The following is an 18,574-nucleotide window of genomic DNA, read 5'->3' on the forward strand; positions in this document are numbered from 1 at the left end:
CAGCCATGATCTTATTGAATGGCGGGGCAGGCTCGAGGGGCTAGATGGCCTACTCCTCCTGTTCCTAATTCTTATGTTCTTATGTTCTTATCTCTCTTGTGCTGTATTTGACCTGGGAGTGTTTGATGGTGACACTGGGTTTTAAAATAGAAGCATGTTTTATTCTGAGCTCTGACATCTGGAGAGCAGCAGAAAGAGTGATCTGAAAATACGTGAGTGTTGGCTTATTCAATTTCATGTTTTAATTTTTAATTCTAATCAACTTTACAGATGCTCCAATAGAAGCGCCGGTATCTAAAGAACAAGAAGACTGGATTGAAGGGAAATCACAGACTTTAACATGTCATGCAGAAGGGAACCCAGCTCCCCGGGTGTCCTGGAGTAAAGATGGAAAGATACTCAGCAGAGAGAAACTCCACATCCCATCAGTCCAACTGGGGCATGGTGGTCAATACATCTGCACGGCTATCAATAAGTATGGGTCCATAAACGTCTCTCTGAATGCAATCATTTTGTGTGAGTAACGGATTTAAAGGAAGTTTACACTTTGAACGAGTTCCTTTATTGTGAGGGATGTGAACATAGAAACATAGAAAATAGGTGCAGGAGTAGGCCATTCGGCCCTTCAAGCCTGCACCACCATTCAATATGATCATGGCTGATCATGCAACTTCAGAACCCCATTCCTGCTTTCTCTCCATAGCCCTTGATCCCTTTAGCCGTAAGGGCCACATCTAACTCCCTCTAGTATGTCTGTGTGATATCCTTAAGCAATCAGATCCAGTGAGTGGCTGTTATGCTGAGTTTATATTTACACAAAGACACTGCATTTCACTCGGGCTATACAAAATAAGAGATCACTGGGAGTAAATTCCAGGCAGTTGCAGTCTCTGAACTCCAATCTAACTGTAGGGAAGACAGCTGTTCTGAACTGGCTGTTGGAAGATGGATGAGAGCACAATATGTGGCTAAGTTTGGGCATCCAGCTAATCAAAGCACTGATGTGGTGCCGTGTCAGCGATCCCGTGGGTGTGCAGGCCTACTTACATTGAGTTTTTTCTCTTTTCCAGATAAACCACGAAACACAACCATAACCATGTCAGTAAATAACAAAACTGTCTCAGGGTCTCCAGTATCCGTCAGTAAAGGCGATGAGGTTATAATGACCTGCGACTCCAATGCAAACCCCTCGGCTACATTCGAGTGGGAAGACCCCAGTAACGCGAACAACGTTGAGACTGACCCTCCTGAAGTCCTCCGTATTCCCCATGCAACATCAGAACATCACGGAATTTATAAATGTACAGCTACCAACAGATATGGAACTGAAGAGAGAGACATGGACCTCAGAGTCGGCGCAGGTCAGTTTGTAATCTTGGTCACAATTGATAAAAAAGGAAAAACAATTGACCCTTTGAGGACTGAAGCAGCATTTCTGTTACCTCTGGGACATCGGTACGAGTGGCCCAGAGTGACACTCCCTTCCACTGGTGTCTCTTTGTGTGGAGAAGTACCTTACTCCTGCTCTGTGTTTGCTCAGACTGCCTGGGCAATAACTGGGCAGGAGGGGAGTGGCAGCTGTGAATCCACACGCTGCCAGTCCATGGTGCAGAGTGTTGGCAGCTCAGTGAGCTGCCTCACATGACTGGGTGACAATTCTAACAGTGACCAGGCTTTTGGTCACCAGCCCTCATTTCTCCTTAGTGGCTCGGTGTCAAATTTGTGTCTTATAATCCTCCTGTGAGGCGCCTTGGGATGTTTTATTACATTAAAGTTGTTGTTGAGGTTTTTGAAGGATAAATATTGGCCAGGACACCGGGGATAATTCTCCTGCTCTTCTTTGAACTAGTACCATGGGATCTTTTATGTCCACCTGAGAGAGCAGACGAGGCCTTGGTTTAACATCTTATCCGAAAGACGGCGTCTCTGACAGTGCAGCGCTCCCTCAGTATTGCACTGGAGTGTCAGCATAGATTATGTACTCAAGTCTCTGGAGTGGGACTTGAACCCACAACCTTCTGACCCAGAAGTGGGAGTGCTCTCCACTGAGTCACGGCTGACATGCCTTTAATGTAATCAAATGCCCCAAGATGCTTCACAGGAACGATTATCAAAAATTATTTGACTCTGAGCCACATATTAGGACAAGGTGATAGGTTTTAAAGGGCGTTTAAAAGGAGACGAGAGAGGTAGAGAGTTGGAGAGGTTTAGTGAGGGGTTTCCAGAGCTTAGGGCCTAAGCAGCTGAATTCACAGCTGCCAATGATGGAGCAATTAAAATTGGGGATGCTCAAGAGGTCAGAATTGGAGCAGCGCAGAGATCTTGGAGGATTGTAGGGTTGGAGGAGGTTACAAAGGTAGGGAGGGACGAGGCCATGAGGGAACTGAAAACACAGATGAGAATCTTAAGATTGAGTTGTTGCTGGACCGGGAGCCAATGTAGGTCAGCAAGTACAGAAGTGAGGGGTGAACTGGTGCAAGTTAGGAAATGGGCAGCAGAGTTTTCAAGGAGTTGAAGTTTACGGAGGGTACAAGGTGGGAGATCGGCCAGGAGAGCATTGGAATAGTCGAGTCTAGAGGCAACAAAGACATGGATGAGTTGGAACTGGTGCTCTCCACTCTCCCGTCCTGCGACAGTCGGAACTGGTGCTCTCCACTCTCCCGTCCTGCGACAGTTGGAACTGGTGCTCTCCACTCTCCCGTCCTGCGACAGTTGGAACTGGTGCTCTCCACTCTCCCGTCCTGCGACAGTTGGAACTGGTGCTCTCCACTCTCCCGTCCTGCGACAGTCGGAACTGGTGCTCTCCACTCTCCCGTCCTATGACAGTTGCAACTGGTGCTCTCCACTCTCCTGTTGGTGTAGGAGGGAGGGCTTTCGTTTCCTGAACAACTGGGACCGCTTCTGGGGTAGGTGGGACCTGTACAAGTTGGACAGGTTACACCTCAACAGAGACGGGATCAATGTTCTCGCGGGTGGTTTTGATAATACGGTTGGGAGGGCTTTAAACTAGCTTGGCAGGGGGATGGGAACCCAGGAGAGGGCTCTGAGCTCGTGAGAGTGGGTGAGAGCTTAGATGAACAGACCCCAAGAAAGAATGCAAAAGGCAGGAGGCAACAGAGCAGAGTAGCACTGGGGTAAGTGTGAACCACAAGGTGATAGGAAGGGACAATATGTATGAATATAAAAGGGCTGCAGGAGGGGTCAAAACAAAAAATCATGGTTTAAAAACTAGTATTAAAACACTTTACCAAAACGCACGCAGCATTCGAAACAAAGTAAATGAGTTGACGGCACAAATCATTACAAATGGGTATGATTTGTTGGCCATTACTGAAACGTGGTTGCAGGGTGGCCAAGACTGGGAATTAAACATACAGGGGTATCTGACAATATGGAAAGATAGACAAGAAGGGAAAGGAGGTGGGCTGGCTCTGTTAATAAAGGATGATATCAGGGCAGTTGTGAGAGACGATATTGGCTCTAATGAACAAAATGTTGAATCATTGTGGGTGGAGATTAGAGATAGTAAGGGGAAAAAGTCACTGGTGGGCGTAGTTTATAGGCCCCCAAATAATAACTTCACGTTGGGGCGGACAATAATCAAGGGAATAATGGAGGCATGTGAAAAAGGAACGGCAGTAGTCATGGGGGATTTTAACCTACATATAGATTGGTCAAATCAAATCGCACGGGGTAGCCTGGAGGAGGAATTCATAGAATGCATATGGGATTGTTTCTTAGAACAGTATGTTACAGAACCTACAAGGGAGCAAGCTATCTTAGATCTGGTCCTGTGTAATGAGACAGGAATAATAAACGATCTCCAAATAAAAAATCTCTCGGAATGAGTGATCACAGTATGGTTGAATTTGTAATACAGATTGAGGGTGAGGAAGTAGTGTCTGAAACAAGCGTACTATGCTTAAACAATGGGGACTACAGTGGGATGAGGGCAGAGTTGGCTAAAGTAGACTGGAAACAAAGACTAAACGGTGGCACAATTGAGGAACAGTGGAGGACTTTTAAGGAGCTCTTTCATAGTGCTCAACAAAAATATATTCCAGTGAAAAAGAAGGGCGGTAAGAGAAGGGATAACCAGCCGTGGATAACCAAGGAAATAAAGGAGAGTATCAAATTAAAAACCAATGCGTATAAGGTGGCCATGGTTAGTGGGAAACTAGAAGATTGGGAAAATTTTAAACGACAGCAAAGAATGACGAAGAAAACAATAAAGAAGGGAAAGATAGATTACGAAAGTAAACTTGCGCAAAACATAAAAACAGATAGTAAAACCTTTTACCGATATATAAAACGGAAAAGAGTGACAAATGTAAATGTTGGTCCCTGAGAAGATGAGAAGGGGGATTTAATAATGGGAAATGTGGAAATGACTGAGACCTTAACCAATTATTTTGCTTCGGTCTTCACAGTGGAAGACACAAAAACCATGCCAAAAATTGCTGGTCACAGGAATGTGGGAAGGGAGGACCTTGAGATAATCACTATCACTAGGGGGGTAGTGCTGGACAGGCTAATGGGACTCAAGGTAGACAAGTCCCCTGGTCCTGATGAAATGCATCCCAGGGTATTAAAAGAGATGGCGGAAGTTATAGCAGATGCATTCGTTATAATCTACCAAAATTCTCTGAACTCTGGGGAGGTACCATCGGATTGGAAAGCAGCTAATGTAACGCCTCTATTTAAAAAAGGGGGCAGGCAAAAGGCAGGTAACTATAAACCGATTAGTTTAACATCTGTAGTGGGGAAAATGCTTGAAGCTATCATTAAGGAAGAAATAGCGGGACATCTAGATAGGAATAGTGCAATCAAGCAGATGCAACATGGATTCATGAAGGGGAAATCATGTTTAACTAATTTACTGGAATTCTTTGAGGATATAACGAGCATGATAGATAGAGGTGTACCGATGGATGTGGTGTATTTAGATTTCCAAAAGGCATTCGATAAGGTTCCACACAAAAGGTTACTGCAGAAGATAAAGGTACGCGGAGTCAGAGGAAATATATTAGCATGGATCGAGAATTGGCTGGCGAACAAAAAGCAGAGAGTCGGGATAAATGGGTCCTTTTCGGGTTGGAAATCGGTGGTTAGTGGTGTGCCACAGGGATCGGTGCTGGGACCACAACTGTTTACAATATACATAGATGACCTGGAAGAGGGGACAGAGTGTCGTGTAACAAAATTTGCAGATGACACAAAGATTAGTGGGAAAGCGGGTTATGTAGAGGACACAGAGAGGCTGCAAAGAGATTTAGATAGGTTAAGCGAATGGGCTAAGGTTTGGCAGATGGAATACAATGTCGGAAAATGTGAGGTCATCCACCTTGGAAAAAAAAACAGTAAAAGGGAATATTATTTGAATGGGGAGAAATTACAACATGCTGAGGTGCAGAGGGACCTGGGGGTCCTTGTGCATGAATCCCAAAAAGTTAGTTTGCAGGTGCAGCAGGTAATCAGGAAGGTGAATGGAATGTTGGCCTTCATTGCGAGAGGGATGGAATACAAAAGCAGGGAGGTCCTTCTGCAACAGTACAGGGTATTGGTGAGGCCGCACCTGGAGTACTGCGTGCAGTTTTGGTCACCTTACTTAAGGAAGGATATACTAGCTTTGGAGGGGGTATAGAGACGATTCACAAGGCTGATTCTGGAGATGAGGGGGTTACCTTATGATGATAGGTTGAGTAGACTGGGTCTTTACTCGTTGGAGTTCAGAAGGATGAGGGGTGATCTTATAGAAACATTTAAAATAATGAAAGGGATAAACAAGATAGAGGCAGAGAGGTTGTTTCCACCTCGGGGAGACTAGAACTAGGGGGCACAGCCTCAAAATACGGGGGAGCCAATTTAAAACCAAGCTGAGAAGGAATCTTCTCCCAGAGGGTTGTGAATCTGTGGAATTCTCTGCCCAAGGAAGCAGTTGAGGCTAGCTCATTGAATGTATTCAAATCACAGACAGATAGATTTTTAACCAATAATGGAATTAAGGGTTACGGGGAGAGGGCGGGTAAGTGGAGCTGAGTCCACGGCCAGATCAGCCATGATCTTGTTGAATGGCGGAGCAGGCTCGAGGGGCTAGATGGCCTACTCCTGTTCCTAATTCTCATGTTCTTATTATGCTCTTACGGCTAAGGGGATCAAGGGCCATGGAGAGAAAGCAGGAAATGGGTACTGAGGGAATGATCAGCCATGATCTTGTTGAATGGTGGTGCAGGCTCGAAGGGCCGAATGGCCTACTCCTGCACCTATTTTCTATGTTTCTATGAGGGTTGCAGCAGCAGATGAGCAGAGGCAGGGGCAGAAACGGGCGATGTTATGGAGATGGAGGTCGGCCGTCTTGGTGATGCAGAGGATATGGGGTTGGAAGCTCAGCTCAGGGTCAAATAAGGTGCCATTGGTTCAGCCTCATACCATGGCCTGGAAGAGGGATGGAGTTGGTGGCTCGGGATCGGAGTTTGTGGTGGGGACTGAAGACAATGGCTTTGGTCTTTCCAATATTTTGTTGCAGGAAATTCCTGCTCATCCAATACTGGATGTCAGGCAAGCAGGGTGACAAATCAGAGACAGTGGAGGAGAATGGAAATAAGCAATAAATAAATTAAAGGTGTTAGAGGGACAAGGAGTGTATGAGTAAGTAATCTAGAGATTCTATGAAAAATTTCCATGCAAATAAACTATGGATTTTGAAAATTATTAGGAGTTTTGTAATAAATGTATTGCCCCGAAATAAATCAATGATTTGTATTTTTATGAATGTTTTCACAGGAATCGTAGAAGCAGTTATTGGAATATTAGTATTCATTGTGGTGGTGCTACCAGTAGCTCTGCTCCTATACTGGTATTGCACCGTCCATAAAAGTGGAAGATATGTAGTACAGAACAATCTACTGATCTCAGATGGAATTGAACTTGCGGAAAATGTCCCTTTAAATAATGTCAGTAATAACTGCGAATAACTGTGAAATAATAACTTCATGGGATTACAACAATTACAAACAAGTTTAGCCAGAAATGAATTGGTGATTGTTGAAGGAGAAATCACCAAACTATTACTGTTTGTATTGTCCTTATTGAGGGAAATGTCTGATTACAAGATAAGGCGCTACTCACAGCACTTGTTAACCTAACTGTAAAGTCTTCACATTTATTTTGAAAGAAGCTCTAGATTTTTGGGAACGTTTTGTGAATCATTTATACTTACAAGGTACTTTGATTTTCACACACTGGAAAACTATCTGAACTGTAGCATCTATGAAGTTTTATCACGGATAGCAACGGAGTTACATAGAAACAGGAGTAAGTCCTTCAGCCCCTTGAGCCAAGTTCTGCATTCAGTTAGATCATGGTTGATCTGTACATCAATTGCATTTACCTGCCTTTTCTCCATATCCGTTACCTAGCTCAGTCTTGAAATGTTTTTAATTGGCCCCCCACATCCACAGCTTATTAGGGCAGAGAGTTCCAGACTTCCAGTACCCTTTGTGTGAAAAAGTTATGGGAAATTTATTTCCAACAAAATGAAATGAAAATGAGAGGAATAATTCTATGCTCTCAGCAGGGAGCCAATCCCAAAGTGAGCACGATCAGTAACAGGGTGACAATACTATAGCCCACTAACACAAAAGCAAAATACTGCGGATGCTGGAATCTGAAATAAAAACATAAAATGCTGGAAATCTCAGCAGGTCAGGCAGCACCTTACACTTGCTTAAAAATCTGTCACATCTCTAACTTTTTCCAGTTCTGACGAAGGGTCATCGGCTTGAAACATTAACTCTGTTTCTCTCTCCACAGATGCTGCCTGACCCGCTGAGTATTTCCAGCATTTTCTATTTTTAATACTATAGCCCAGTTCTTTGACACATGCCAGTCTCTGCGCTGGGATTGTGGAATTATACCTTAGGAGTGGAATTTGTTTTTAACTAAAATAACTTGTTTCTTTTGTGACTGATGAATAAGGTACCTTAATAGCATAACTACTGTTTTATAATGTATTAGTTAATCTCCTGTAGCATTGAGCACAAGGAGTTGACTGAGTGTAGTGTTCAGATGAAGTGGGATTAGAGGGCATGGGGTACTTGGACCAGATATCATTCAGTCCACATTTTAAAGTCATAGCCTCTGAGTTTATTTTTGTATTTCCATTGTAAATTCCTGGGGAAGATGTTGGTATGTGTACATCCATTGCTTGGGTGTAACATAAGCGCAAAGCATACCAATTTAGTAAGTAGGCAAGTGCCACTTAATGTGACAGAATCGTTCCAGATTTATATAGATAAACCAGGATTGTAAATAGTGATAAGAAGTGCTGTTCATAACCTTTTTGTACAAGTGAACAGAATTTTTTGTTTTGCTTTTTTTAAAGGTTCTCAGATTGTGCTAAAATGCTGTATTTTAATAGGAAATATTGGAAGAAGTAACATTTCAGTTTTACTTTCAGAAATAGCATTAACATTGCTTCAAATATAAATGCAACATTTTTAAACTAAGTATAATTTCTGTTTGTTTCCGGACATCACTATCCATCGATGGCTGATAATAATCCAAGTACAGGTAGACACCATTAATCTGACCACCTCCTAAACACAGGACGAACAAGGTCTGACTGCACAATGACTGCTTTGACAGAACATGAGATTGAGCAGCATCTTTATAAAGGGATTTTCAGCTGAAACAATCACCAGTCAGGATAGTCCGACAGCACAGGGCAAACTCTGATACATCGTCACAGTTGTGAAGACTTACAACTGTAGAATGAGCCAAGTGCTGATGTCCTCTGCAACAGACTGAAAGGAGCCAATGGCAAAGAAGTTATGGGCTGTGGTTTACTCCTCTGTAACATTTGGGATTTTATCAGTATTGGATAAGTAGAATGTTGTCAATTTGTAATATTTCTTGTATATTAAATGCAGCAGTCTTTGACTTAATATTTGGAGTTTTAATCAGCCACCCACTGGAGACCTTTGCATAATACTGTAGCTTCTAAGCATTGTGAAGCACGACAGGAGTTAATCAGCAAATGGTCATATCATTAATCAAAGGCTTCTGTCATCAGTATAGATAATCGTGGCAGAGGTGCGGCGAATGAGGGTACGGGGCCCAGGAGAGGCGAGGGCCCAGGGGCAGCACGGGCCCAGCCCACACTGTGATATGTGTGCGCACTAGGTCCGTGCAGCAGAGCAGGTCTCCAGTCGTCCTGGTTAACCCTTGCCACTGGACCAAGACCTCGCTCTGTCAGGCCCCGTGTGGTGGCTGATGTGCAACGGTCACCACATGTTAAAAAAATCCACCCACAGGCACCTTCCACCCCCTCAATTGGAGTTCAGGACTGGAATATCGGGTCCTTCATTGAAACATCTGTGAATTCATGTGGAAGCAAGTCATCCTCGTTCGAGGGACCGCCTATGATGATGAGATAATCTCCTTGTTTTCAGTCAATGTGGCTGCAATGCCCATTGTGTGTTCATTAAATCAGAAACGTTTTTTCTATACGTACAAACCAGGCAAGAGAGAGGTTGCTCTCTCTGGACAGTCAGAAGCAGTGAGAGACTCCAGGGTGAGGCAAGAACATGTACAGTCTATGACGGAGAAAGTTATGTAGCTTAGGGGCAGCCAACTTGAAAATGAATTTTCACCTAGAGAGGGACAGAGTTGTGTTTTATTTGGTTTCATTGTATGAGGAACAGTAAAAGAAAATCAAGAGAAACATTGTTACACAGAAGGTTGTGCAATGCAGTACCAGAGTTAGTGATTGAAGCACAGACAGTGAAGGGCGATAAAGCGATATGGGAACAGGGTGGGCACAGGGGGTTAGGACTGCTGCTCATGTGGAGGATAAACACTAACATGGACTGGATAGCCCAATGTGTTGTGATTTCTATGCAAGTTTCTGCTTTGTCAACACACTGTTAGATGGGAAATATAATAAGGCTGTAGTTTAGTTTATAAGATCAAATGATAAATATGGATGAAGAAGACTGTCACAGTTTAGCTCATCTATCCAGGTAAAGAAATGTCCCTTTCCCCATTACTAAAACTTGAATGAATCTTGGGATTTTGCCCCTACGATCCTATGTGGGTGATCACACCAGATCCTAGTTATCTTTGTTCTACTGTCTTGACTCACCTGGAAATAGAGTTCCATATTTATTTTGCTGAGATAAGGAGCTCCAGTTCTTCAGTATTTCTTTGTGATTTTCAGCTTTGCTCAGTCGGGAGTACTTCCATTTCTGAGTTGGAAGGTGTTGGGCTCAAGCCTCAGTCCAGGACTTGAGCCTATAATCCAGGACACACCGAAGCAGTATTGAAGAAGTGATGCATTGCTGGAGGTGCTGTTCTCATGGTTGCGATGTCCACCTGTTCATAAAAGATTGCATGACACTATTCAAAAATGAGCAGGATCCTCTCGAGGCAACATTACTCCCTCAACTACTACCATCAAAAACAGATTAACTGATCATTCCTATCAATAGCTGTTTGTTGGAGCTGCCTGCTGCATTTCCCCTAATAGCATAAACATTCCAGAACCAATGAACCAGAGTAAAGCTTTAGCCCTACAACATACAGTTGACAATTGTGGTGAACAAGCAAGCAACTAACAGAAGGAGCAGGCTCCATGAGATCCTCATCCTCAACTATGGTGGAGACCAGCATGTTTGGCAGAAAAAATCAAAGAGCAAGTTATTATTTAAATGGAGAAAGATTGAAAAGTGCTGCAGTACAGTGAGACCTGGGGGTACTTGTGCATGAAACACAAAAGGTTAGTATGCAGGTACAGCAAGTGATCAGGAAGGCCAATGGAATCTTGGCCTTTATTGCAAAGGGGATGGAGTATAAAAGCAGGGAAGTCTTATTACAGTTATACAAGGTATTGGTGAGGCCACACCTGGAATACTGTGTACAGTTTTGGTGTCCATATTCACAAAAGGATATACTTGCTTTGGAGGCAGTTCAGAGAAGGTTCACTAGGTTGATTCCGGAGATGAGGGGGTTGACTTATGAGGAAAGGTTGAGTAGGTTGGGCCTCTACTCGTTGGAATTCAGAAGAATGAGAGATGATCTTATCGAAACGTATAAGATTATGAGGGGGCTTGACAAGGTGGATGCAGAGAGGATGTTTCCACTGATGGGGGAGACTAGAACAAGGGGGCATGATCTTAGAATAAGGGGCCGCCCATTTAAAACTGAGATGAGGAGAAATTTCTTCTCTCAGAGGGTTGTAAGTCTGTGGAATTCGCTGCCTCAGAGAGCTGTGGAAGCTGGGACATTGAATAAATTTTTAAAAAGAAATAGACAGTTTCTTAAACGATAAGGGGATAAGGAGTTATGGAGAGCGGGCAGAGAAGTGGAGCTGAGTTTATGATCGGATCAGCCATGATCTTATTGAATGGTGGAGCAGGCTCGAGGGGCCGTATGGCCTATTTCTGCTCCTAATTCTTATGTTCTTATGTGAGTGTAAGAGAGGCAGCTGAAGTGTTTACAAGTATTTTCATCCAAAATATCCAGTGGATGATCCCACTCAAACCTCCTCCTGAGATTCCCACCACCATAGATGCTATTGCCCAGCCAATTTGGTTCACTCTATGTAATATTAAGAATCAGCTAAATGCACCAGACACTGAGGCTATGGACCATGATTGCACACACCAGTAACGGGCATGAGGGGGCAACTGTGACCAGTAACCGAGTGTGAGGGGTAACTGTGACCAGTAACCGGGTGTGAGGGGTAACTGTGACCAGTAACCGGATGTGAGAGGTAACTGTGACAAGTAACTGGGTGTGAGGGGAGAACTGTGACCAGTAACTGAGTGTGAGGGGAGAACTGTGACCAGTAACCGGGTGTGAGGGGTAACTGACCAGTAACTGGGTGTGAGGGGTAACTGACCAGTAACCGAGTGTGAGGGGTAACTGTAACCAGTAACTGGGCGTGAGGGGTAACTGACCAGTAATCAGGTGTGAGGGGTAACTGTGACCAGTAACCGGGCGTGAGGGGGTAACTGACCAGTAATCAGGTGTGAGGGGGTAACTGACCAGTAACCGGCTGTGAGGGGGTAACTGACCAGTAACCGGGTGTGAGGGGGTAACTGTGACCAGTAACCGGGTGTGAGGGGGTAACTGTGACCAGTAGCCGGATGTGAGGGGGTAACTGTGACCAGTAACTGGATGTGAAGGGGTAACTGTGACCAGTAACTGGATGTGAAGGGGTAACTGTGACCAGTAACCGGGTGTGAGGGGGTAACTGTGACCAGTAACCGGGCGTGAGAGGGTAACTGACCAGTAACCGAGTGTGAGGGGGTAACTGTGACCAGTGACCAGGGTGAGGGGATAACTGGCCAGTAACCAGGTGTGAGGAGGTAACTGTGACCAGTAACCGGGCGTGAGGGGGTAACTGACCAGTAACCGGGTGTGAGGGGGTAACTGTGACCAGTAACCGGGCGTGAGGGGGTAACTGACCAGTAACCGGGATGTGAGGAGGTAACTGTGACCAGTAGCCGGATGTGAGGGGGTAACTGTGACCAGTAACTGGATGTGAGAGGGTAACTGTGACCAGTAACCGGGTGTGAGGGGTAACTGTGACCAGTAACCAGGGTGAGGGGGTAACTGTGACCAGTAACCGGGTGTGAGGGGTAACTGTGACCAGTAACCAGGGTGGGGGGTAACTGTGACCAGTAACCGGGTGTGAGGGGTATCTGTGACCAGTAACTGGGTGTAAGGGGGGAACTGTGACCAGTAACCGGATGTGAGGAGGGAACTGTGACCAGTAACTGGGTGTGAGGGGTAACTGTGACCAGTAACCGGGTGTGAGAGGTAACTGACCAGTAACCGGGTGTGAGGGGTAACTGTGACCAGTAACCGGGTGTGAGGGGTAACTGTGACCAGTAACCGGGTGTGAGAGGTAACTGACCAGTCCAGTAACCAAGTGTGAGGGGTAACTGACCAGTAACCAGGGTGAGGGGGTAACTGGCCAGTAACCAGGTGTGAGGGGTAACTGACCAGTAACCGGGCGTGAGGGGTTAACTGACCAGTAACCGGGTGTGAGGAGGTAACTGTGGCCAGTAACCGGGCGTGAGGGGGTAACTGTGACCAGTAACCAGGTGTGAGGGGGTAACTGACCAGTAACCAGGTGTGAGACATAGAAACATAGAAACATAGGTGCAGGAGTAGGCCATTCGGCCCTTCTAGCCTGCACCGCCATTCAATGAGTTCATGGCTGAACATGCAACTTCAGTACCCCATTCCTGCTTTCTCACCATACCCCTTGATTCCCCCAGTAGTAAGGACTTCATCTAACTCCTTTTTGAATATATTTAGTGAATTGGCCTCAACAACTTTCTGTGGTAGAGAATTCCACAGGTTCACCACTCTCTGGGTGAAGAAATTCCTCCTCATCTCGGTCCTAAATGGCTTCCCCCTTATCCTTAGACTGTGTCCCCTGGTTCTGGACTTCCCCAACATTGGGAACATTCTTCCTGCATCTAACCTGTCTAACCCCGTCAGAATTTTAAACGTTTCTATGAGGTCCCCTCTCATTCTTCTGAACTCCAGTGAATACAAGCCCAGTTGATCCAGTCTTTCTTGATAGGTCAGTCCCGCCATCCCGGGAATCAGTCTGGTGAACCTTCGCTGCACTCCCTCAATAGCAAGAATGTCCTTCCTCAGGTTAGGAGACCAAAACTGTACACAATACTCCAGGTGTGGCCTCACCAAGGCCCTGTACAATTGTAGCAACACCTCCCTGCCCTTGTACTCAAATCCCCTCGCTATGAAGGCCAACATGCCATTTGCTTTCTTAACCGCCTGCTGTACCTGCATGCCAACCTTCAATGACTGATGTACCATGACACCCAGGTCTCTTTGCACCTGCCCTTTTCCTAATCTGTCACCATTCAGATAATAGTCTGTCTCTCTGTTTTTACCACCAAAGTGGATAACCTCACATTTATCCACATTATACTTCATCTGCCATGCATTTGCCCACTCACCTAACCTATCCAAGTCGCTCTGCAGCCTCATAGAATCCTCCTTGCAGCTCACACTGTCACCCAACTTAGTGTCATCCGCAAATTTGGAGATACTACATTTAATCCCCTCGTCTAAATCATTAATGTACAGTGTAAACAGCTGGGGCCCCAGCACAGAACCTTGCGGTACCCCACTAGTCACTGCCTGCCATTCTGAAAAGTCCCCATTTACTCCTACTCTTTGCTTCCTGTCTGACAACCAGTTCTCAATCCATGTCAGCACACTACCCCCAATCCCATGTGCTTTAACTTTGCACATTAATCTCTTGTGTGGGACCTTGTCGAAAGCCTTCTGAAAGTCCAAATATACCACATCAACTGGTTCTCCCTTGTCCACTCTACTGGAAACATCCTCAAAAAATTCCAGAAGATTTGTCAAGCATGATTTCCCTTTCACAAATCCATGCTGACTTGGACCTATCATATTACCTCTTTCCAAATGCACAGTAACCAGGGTGAGGGGGTAACTGTGACCAGTAACCAGGGTGGGGGGTAACTGTGACCAGTAACCGGGTGTGAGGGGTAACTGTGACCAGTAACCAGGGTGAGGGGGTAACTGTGACCAGTAACCGGGTGTGAGGGGTAACTGTGACCAGTAACCAGGGTGAGGGGGTAACTGGCCAGTAGCCAGATGTGAGGGGGTAACTGACCAGTAACCGGGTGTGAGGGGTAACTGTGACCAGTAACCGGGTGTGAGGGGTAACTGTGACCAGTAACTGGGTGTGAGGGGTTAACTGTGACCAGTAACCAGGGTGAGGGGGTAACTGTGACCAGTAACCGGGTGCGAGGGGGTAACTGTGACCAGTAACCAGGGTGATGGGGTAACTGGCCAGTAGCCGGATGTGAGGGGTAACTATGACCAGTAACCGGGTGTGAGGGGTAACTGTGACCAGTAACCAGGGTGAGGGGGTAACTGTGACCAGTAACTGGGTGTGAGGGGTAACAGTGACCAGTAACCAGGGTGAGAGGGTAACTGTGACCAGTAACCGGGTGTGAGGGGGTAACTGTGACCAGTAACTGGGTGTGAGGGGTAACTGTGACCAGTAACCAGGGTGAGGGGGTAACTGTGACCAGTAACCAGGTGTGAGGGGGTAACTGTGACCAGTAACCAGGGTGAGGGGGTAACTGTGACCAGTAACCAGGGTGATGGGGTAACTGACCAGTAGCCGGATGTGAGGGGCTAACTGTGACCAGTAACCGGGTGTGAGGGGTAACTGTGACCAGTAACCAGGGTGAGGGGGTAACTGTGACCAGTAACCGGGTGTGAGGGGGTAACTGTGACCAGTAACCAGGGTGAGGGGGTAACTGGCCAGTAGCCGGATGTGAGGGGGTAACTGACCAGTAACCGGGTGTGAGGGGTAACTGTGACCAGTAACTGGGTGTGAGGGGTAACTGTGACCAGTAACCAGGGTGAGGGGGTAACTTTGACCAGTAACGGGTGTGAGGGGGTAACTGTGAACATTTATTTTTCTATGTTGAGTCTTCAGGGCAAAATCCAGAGTGAATGTGAACTGTTTATGAATACCAATAGAACCCTCAGCGAATTAAACCCTTTAGTTTCTCACCATTCGTCGTTTAGCACATACACAGACAGACAGGTTTTATATATATTCTGAACGTGTCTGTTTCATTATTCATTCTGAGTTTTACCATCTGGGCGGTGTGCCCGCATGTGCAGTGCTCCCTAAAAATGCTCTTTTGGAATTTTCTACATTCGCTTTAATCAGCTGGCAATGTATCAAATGCTGAAGCGAGGTGATGTTATTTCTTCTTCTGGAGTTCTCCGCACTCGGTTCCCAAATAGTTTCCGGGGAAGGACACGGGTCACTCTCGTTAACATTGAGCCGGGCTGCTCATAGCGAGCTCAGATTGCAAACTCTGACTGCAGGGAACAATCTGTTCAATCCGCACACCCGGAGTCATGGGCTTCAGGCTCACTTCACCCCACGGATATGTTTATTGCTTCATCTTCACTCTCAGGATAACAAGTGGGTAAAAACTATTTAAAATATATAGACGGTATTTACGGAGTAAATTCGTGCTGTATTTATATCTGAAGGTTTATCTTGCGGGTTTTGTTTGTAATCGGCCATTTAGTTAGTTAGTTATTAATTAACATCAGGAACTAGAATATCGGGCTTCTTTCTGGCGTGTCCTTAAAGGAGGGAAGAAAGGATGTATTTCACTTCAGATTGAACCTTATCTTTAAATATTGCTCCGATTCACGCCACCTATAAACGATTCTCACATTAACGGACCATATCCTGCATTATTTATTGTGCTTTGTGTCAATAAAAGTAAGATAGGTTCTCGTGCCCGGCAGGTACTGTTTCCCACTGACCATGTTCCCTTTACCCGAGCAGAGGAAGCGGCTGCCCCGGGGAGAGAGAGCTTGGGGCGGTCACACCCACCCCCCACTCTGCTCACTGTATTCCTATCCAGAAATATTAACACGTCAGTCAGCTGAAACCGAACCGTCTTTTGAAAGTGGCCTTTGCGCCATATACAGCTCTGGTTATACTCCTGCTACAATGCAAACGCGCAGTGCAGAGACAGCATTAGTTAACCCACCCATGTACACGATTACCCGCGCCATGCAGCTTTCACAATCAGTATCCATCCCCTAATTTCAGTGAACTAACGGCGCACAAAGAGCGTCTCCTATGACACAGTTGGCACGGGTAGCATAAAACCCAGCAGTCATCAGCTCTTAAAGGGCTGTGAAGTGGTGATGGCAGCAGAATGGCGGGCTGCTTATGTGACTCACTTTGATGCCATGGGGCTGGGAGCTCTGATATAGTCAGTGTCCCAACACAGAGTGTCCGATTTTGGGGCTGAAGGTCACCCTCCACTAAAAGCAAGCTGTAGGGTGGGAGGTTGCTGGTGCTATCACCCATGGTCCTTCTACCTGATTGTAAATGACCGCGCTCCCTCTCCCTGATTGTACCTGATGGCCTCCCTGGTGCAAGGGTCAGGATGCCTCCGAGCGGCTGCAGGGCATTCTGGAGGGAGAGGGTGAACAGCCAATTCTCGTGGTGCATATAGATACCAACAACATAGGTAAAATCGGGATGAGATCCTACAAGCTGAATTTAGGGAGCTAGGAGTTAAATTAAAAAGTAGGACCTCAAAGGTAGTAATTGCAGGATTGCTACCAGTGCAACATGCTAGAGTAGAAATAGCAGGATAGTTAAGATGAATACGTGGCTTGAGGAATGGTGCAAGAGGGAGGGATTCAAATTCCTGGGACATTGGAACCGGTTCTGGGGGAGGTGGAACCAGTACAAAACGGACAGTCTGCACCTAGGTAGGACCGGAACCAATGTCCTAGGGGGAGTGTTTGCTAATGCTGTTGGGGAGGGTTTAACCTAATTTGGCAGGGGGATGGAAATCCATGCAGGGAGACAGAGGGAAGTGAAATGGGGGCAGAAGCAAAAGGTAGAAAGGAGATAGTAAAAGTGGAGGGCAGAGAAATCAAAGGCAAAAATCAAAAAGGGCCACATTACAACATAATTCTAAAAGGACAAAGAGTGTTTAAAAAAAACAAGCCTGAAGTCTCAATGTGAAGAGCATTCGTAATAAGGTGGATGAATTAACTGCACAGACAGCTGTTAACAGATATGATGTAATTGGGATTATGGAAACATGGCTCCAAGGTGACCAAGGCTGGGAGCTCAACACCCAGGGGTATTCAATATTCAGGAAGGATAGACAGAAAGGAAAAGGAGGTGGGGTAGTGTTGCTGGTTAAAGAGGAGATTAACACAATAGTAAGGAAGGACATTAGCTTGGATGATGTGGAATCTGTATGGGTAGAGCTGCGGAACACCAAAGGGCAGAAAACGCTAGTAGGAGTTGTGTTCGGACCACCAAATAGTAGTAGTGAGGTTGGCGATGGCATCAAACAGGAAATTAGGAATGTGTGCAATAAAGGTACAGCAGTTATCATGGGTGGCTTTAATCTACATGTAGATTAGGCTAACCAAACTGGTAGCAATACGGTGGAGGAGGATTTCCTGGAGTGTATAAAGGATGGTTTTCTAGACCAAAATTTCTGCTCATCCAGAACTGATGTCAGACAAGCAGTCTGACAATTTAGAGACCGTGGAGGGGTCGAGAAAAGGAGAGCAGAATGTTCATAAGCAGTACAGAAGGAAGAAGAGGAATAATAGGATAGTATCTATTGAAGTTGCAGTCCTTGAGGCGTTATTGGCACCACCTGCAACAGAGGAGGGTTACCCTTTTGGAATTGAGGGATACCTCCCTCATAATACAGCTGCCCACAGTGAATGGGAGGAGGAGCTGACTGAAAGGATGAATACTGTCTCCCCATGTCCAGAGGTTGTGGGAGTAAATGCTTAAGAAGTTTAAATCAAAAATAAAATATTGTGGATGGTGGAAATCTGAAATAAAAGCAGAAAATGCTAGAAACACTCCAGGCCAGGCAGCATCTGTGGTGACAGAAACAGAGTCCACAGATGCCACATGACCTGCTGAGTGTTTTCCAGCATTTTTGCTAAGAAGTTTGACAACCTC

The 18,574-nt window shown here is 45.7% G+C and overlaps 2 protein-coding genes across 14 annotated transcripts in view; both read left to right on the forward strand.

Annotated features, from left to right (window-relative positions):
* The window catches only part of LOC139237874 (intercellular adhesion molecule 1-like), a 32,559-nt gene extending 23,676 nt beyond the window's left edge, over positions 1-8,883 (forward strand). For 3 of the 4 annotated variants that reach the window (XM_070867113.1, XM_070867114.1, XM_070867116.1), the window contains 3 exons: positions 271-516; positions 1,071-1,361; positions 6,784-8,883. In XM_070867113.1, coding sequence (XP_070723214.1) covers positions 271-516; positions 1,071-1,361; positions 6,784-6,974 — 728 coding nt within the window. In that variant the 3' untranslated portion in view covers positions 6,975-8,883. The remainder of the gene's footprint in view (positions 1-270; positions 517-1,070; positions 1,362-6,783) is intronic. The other variant, XM_070867115.1, reaches the window with a different exon arrangement.
* A 6,953-nt stretch (positions 8,884-15,836) lies between these two features.
* LOC139237875 (hemicentin-1-like) overlaps positions 15,837-18,574 on the forward strand; it is a 276,696-nt gene continuing 273,958 nt past the window's right edge. For 5 of the 10 annotated variants that reach the window (XM_070867123.1, XM_070867122.1, XM_070867121.1 and 2 more), the window contains exon 1: positions 15,839-16,027. In XM_070867123.1, coding sequence (XP_070723224.1) covers positions 15,961-16,027 — 67 coding nt within the window. In that variant the 5' untranslated portion in view covers positions 15,839-15,960. Of the gene's footprint in view, positions 16,028-18,574 lie in introns of all 10 variants that reach the window. The other 5 variants (XR_011588538.1, XM_070867125.1, XM_070867117.1 and 2 more) reach the window with 3 other exon arrangements.

Source organism: Pristiophorus japonicus, chromosome 24 (assembly GCF_044704955.1).
Source record: "Pristiophorus japonicus isolate sPriJap1 chromosome 24, sPriJap1.hap1, whole genome shotgun sequence".
Classification (NCBI taxonomy): domain Eukaryota; kingdom Metazoa; phylum Chordata; class Chondrichthyes; family Pristiophoridae; genus Pristiophorus; species Pristiophorus japonicus.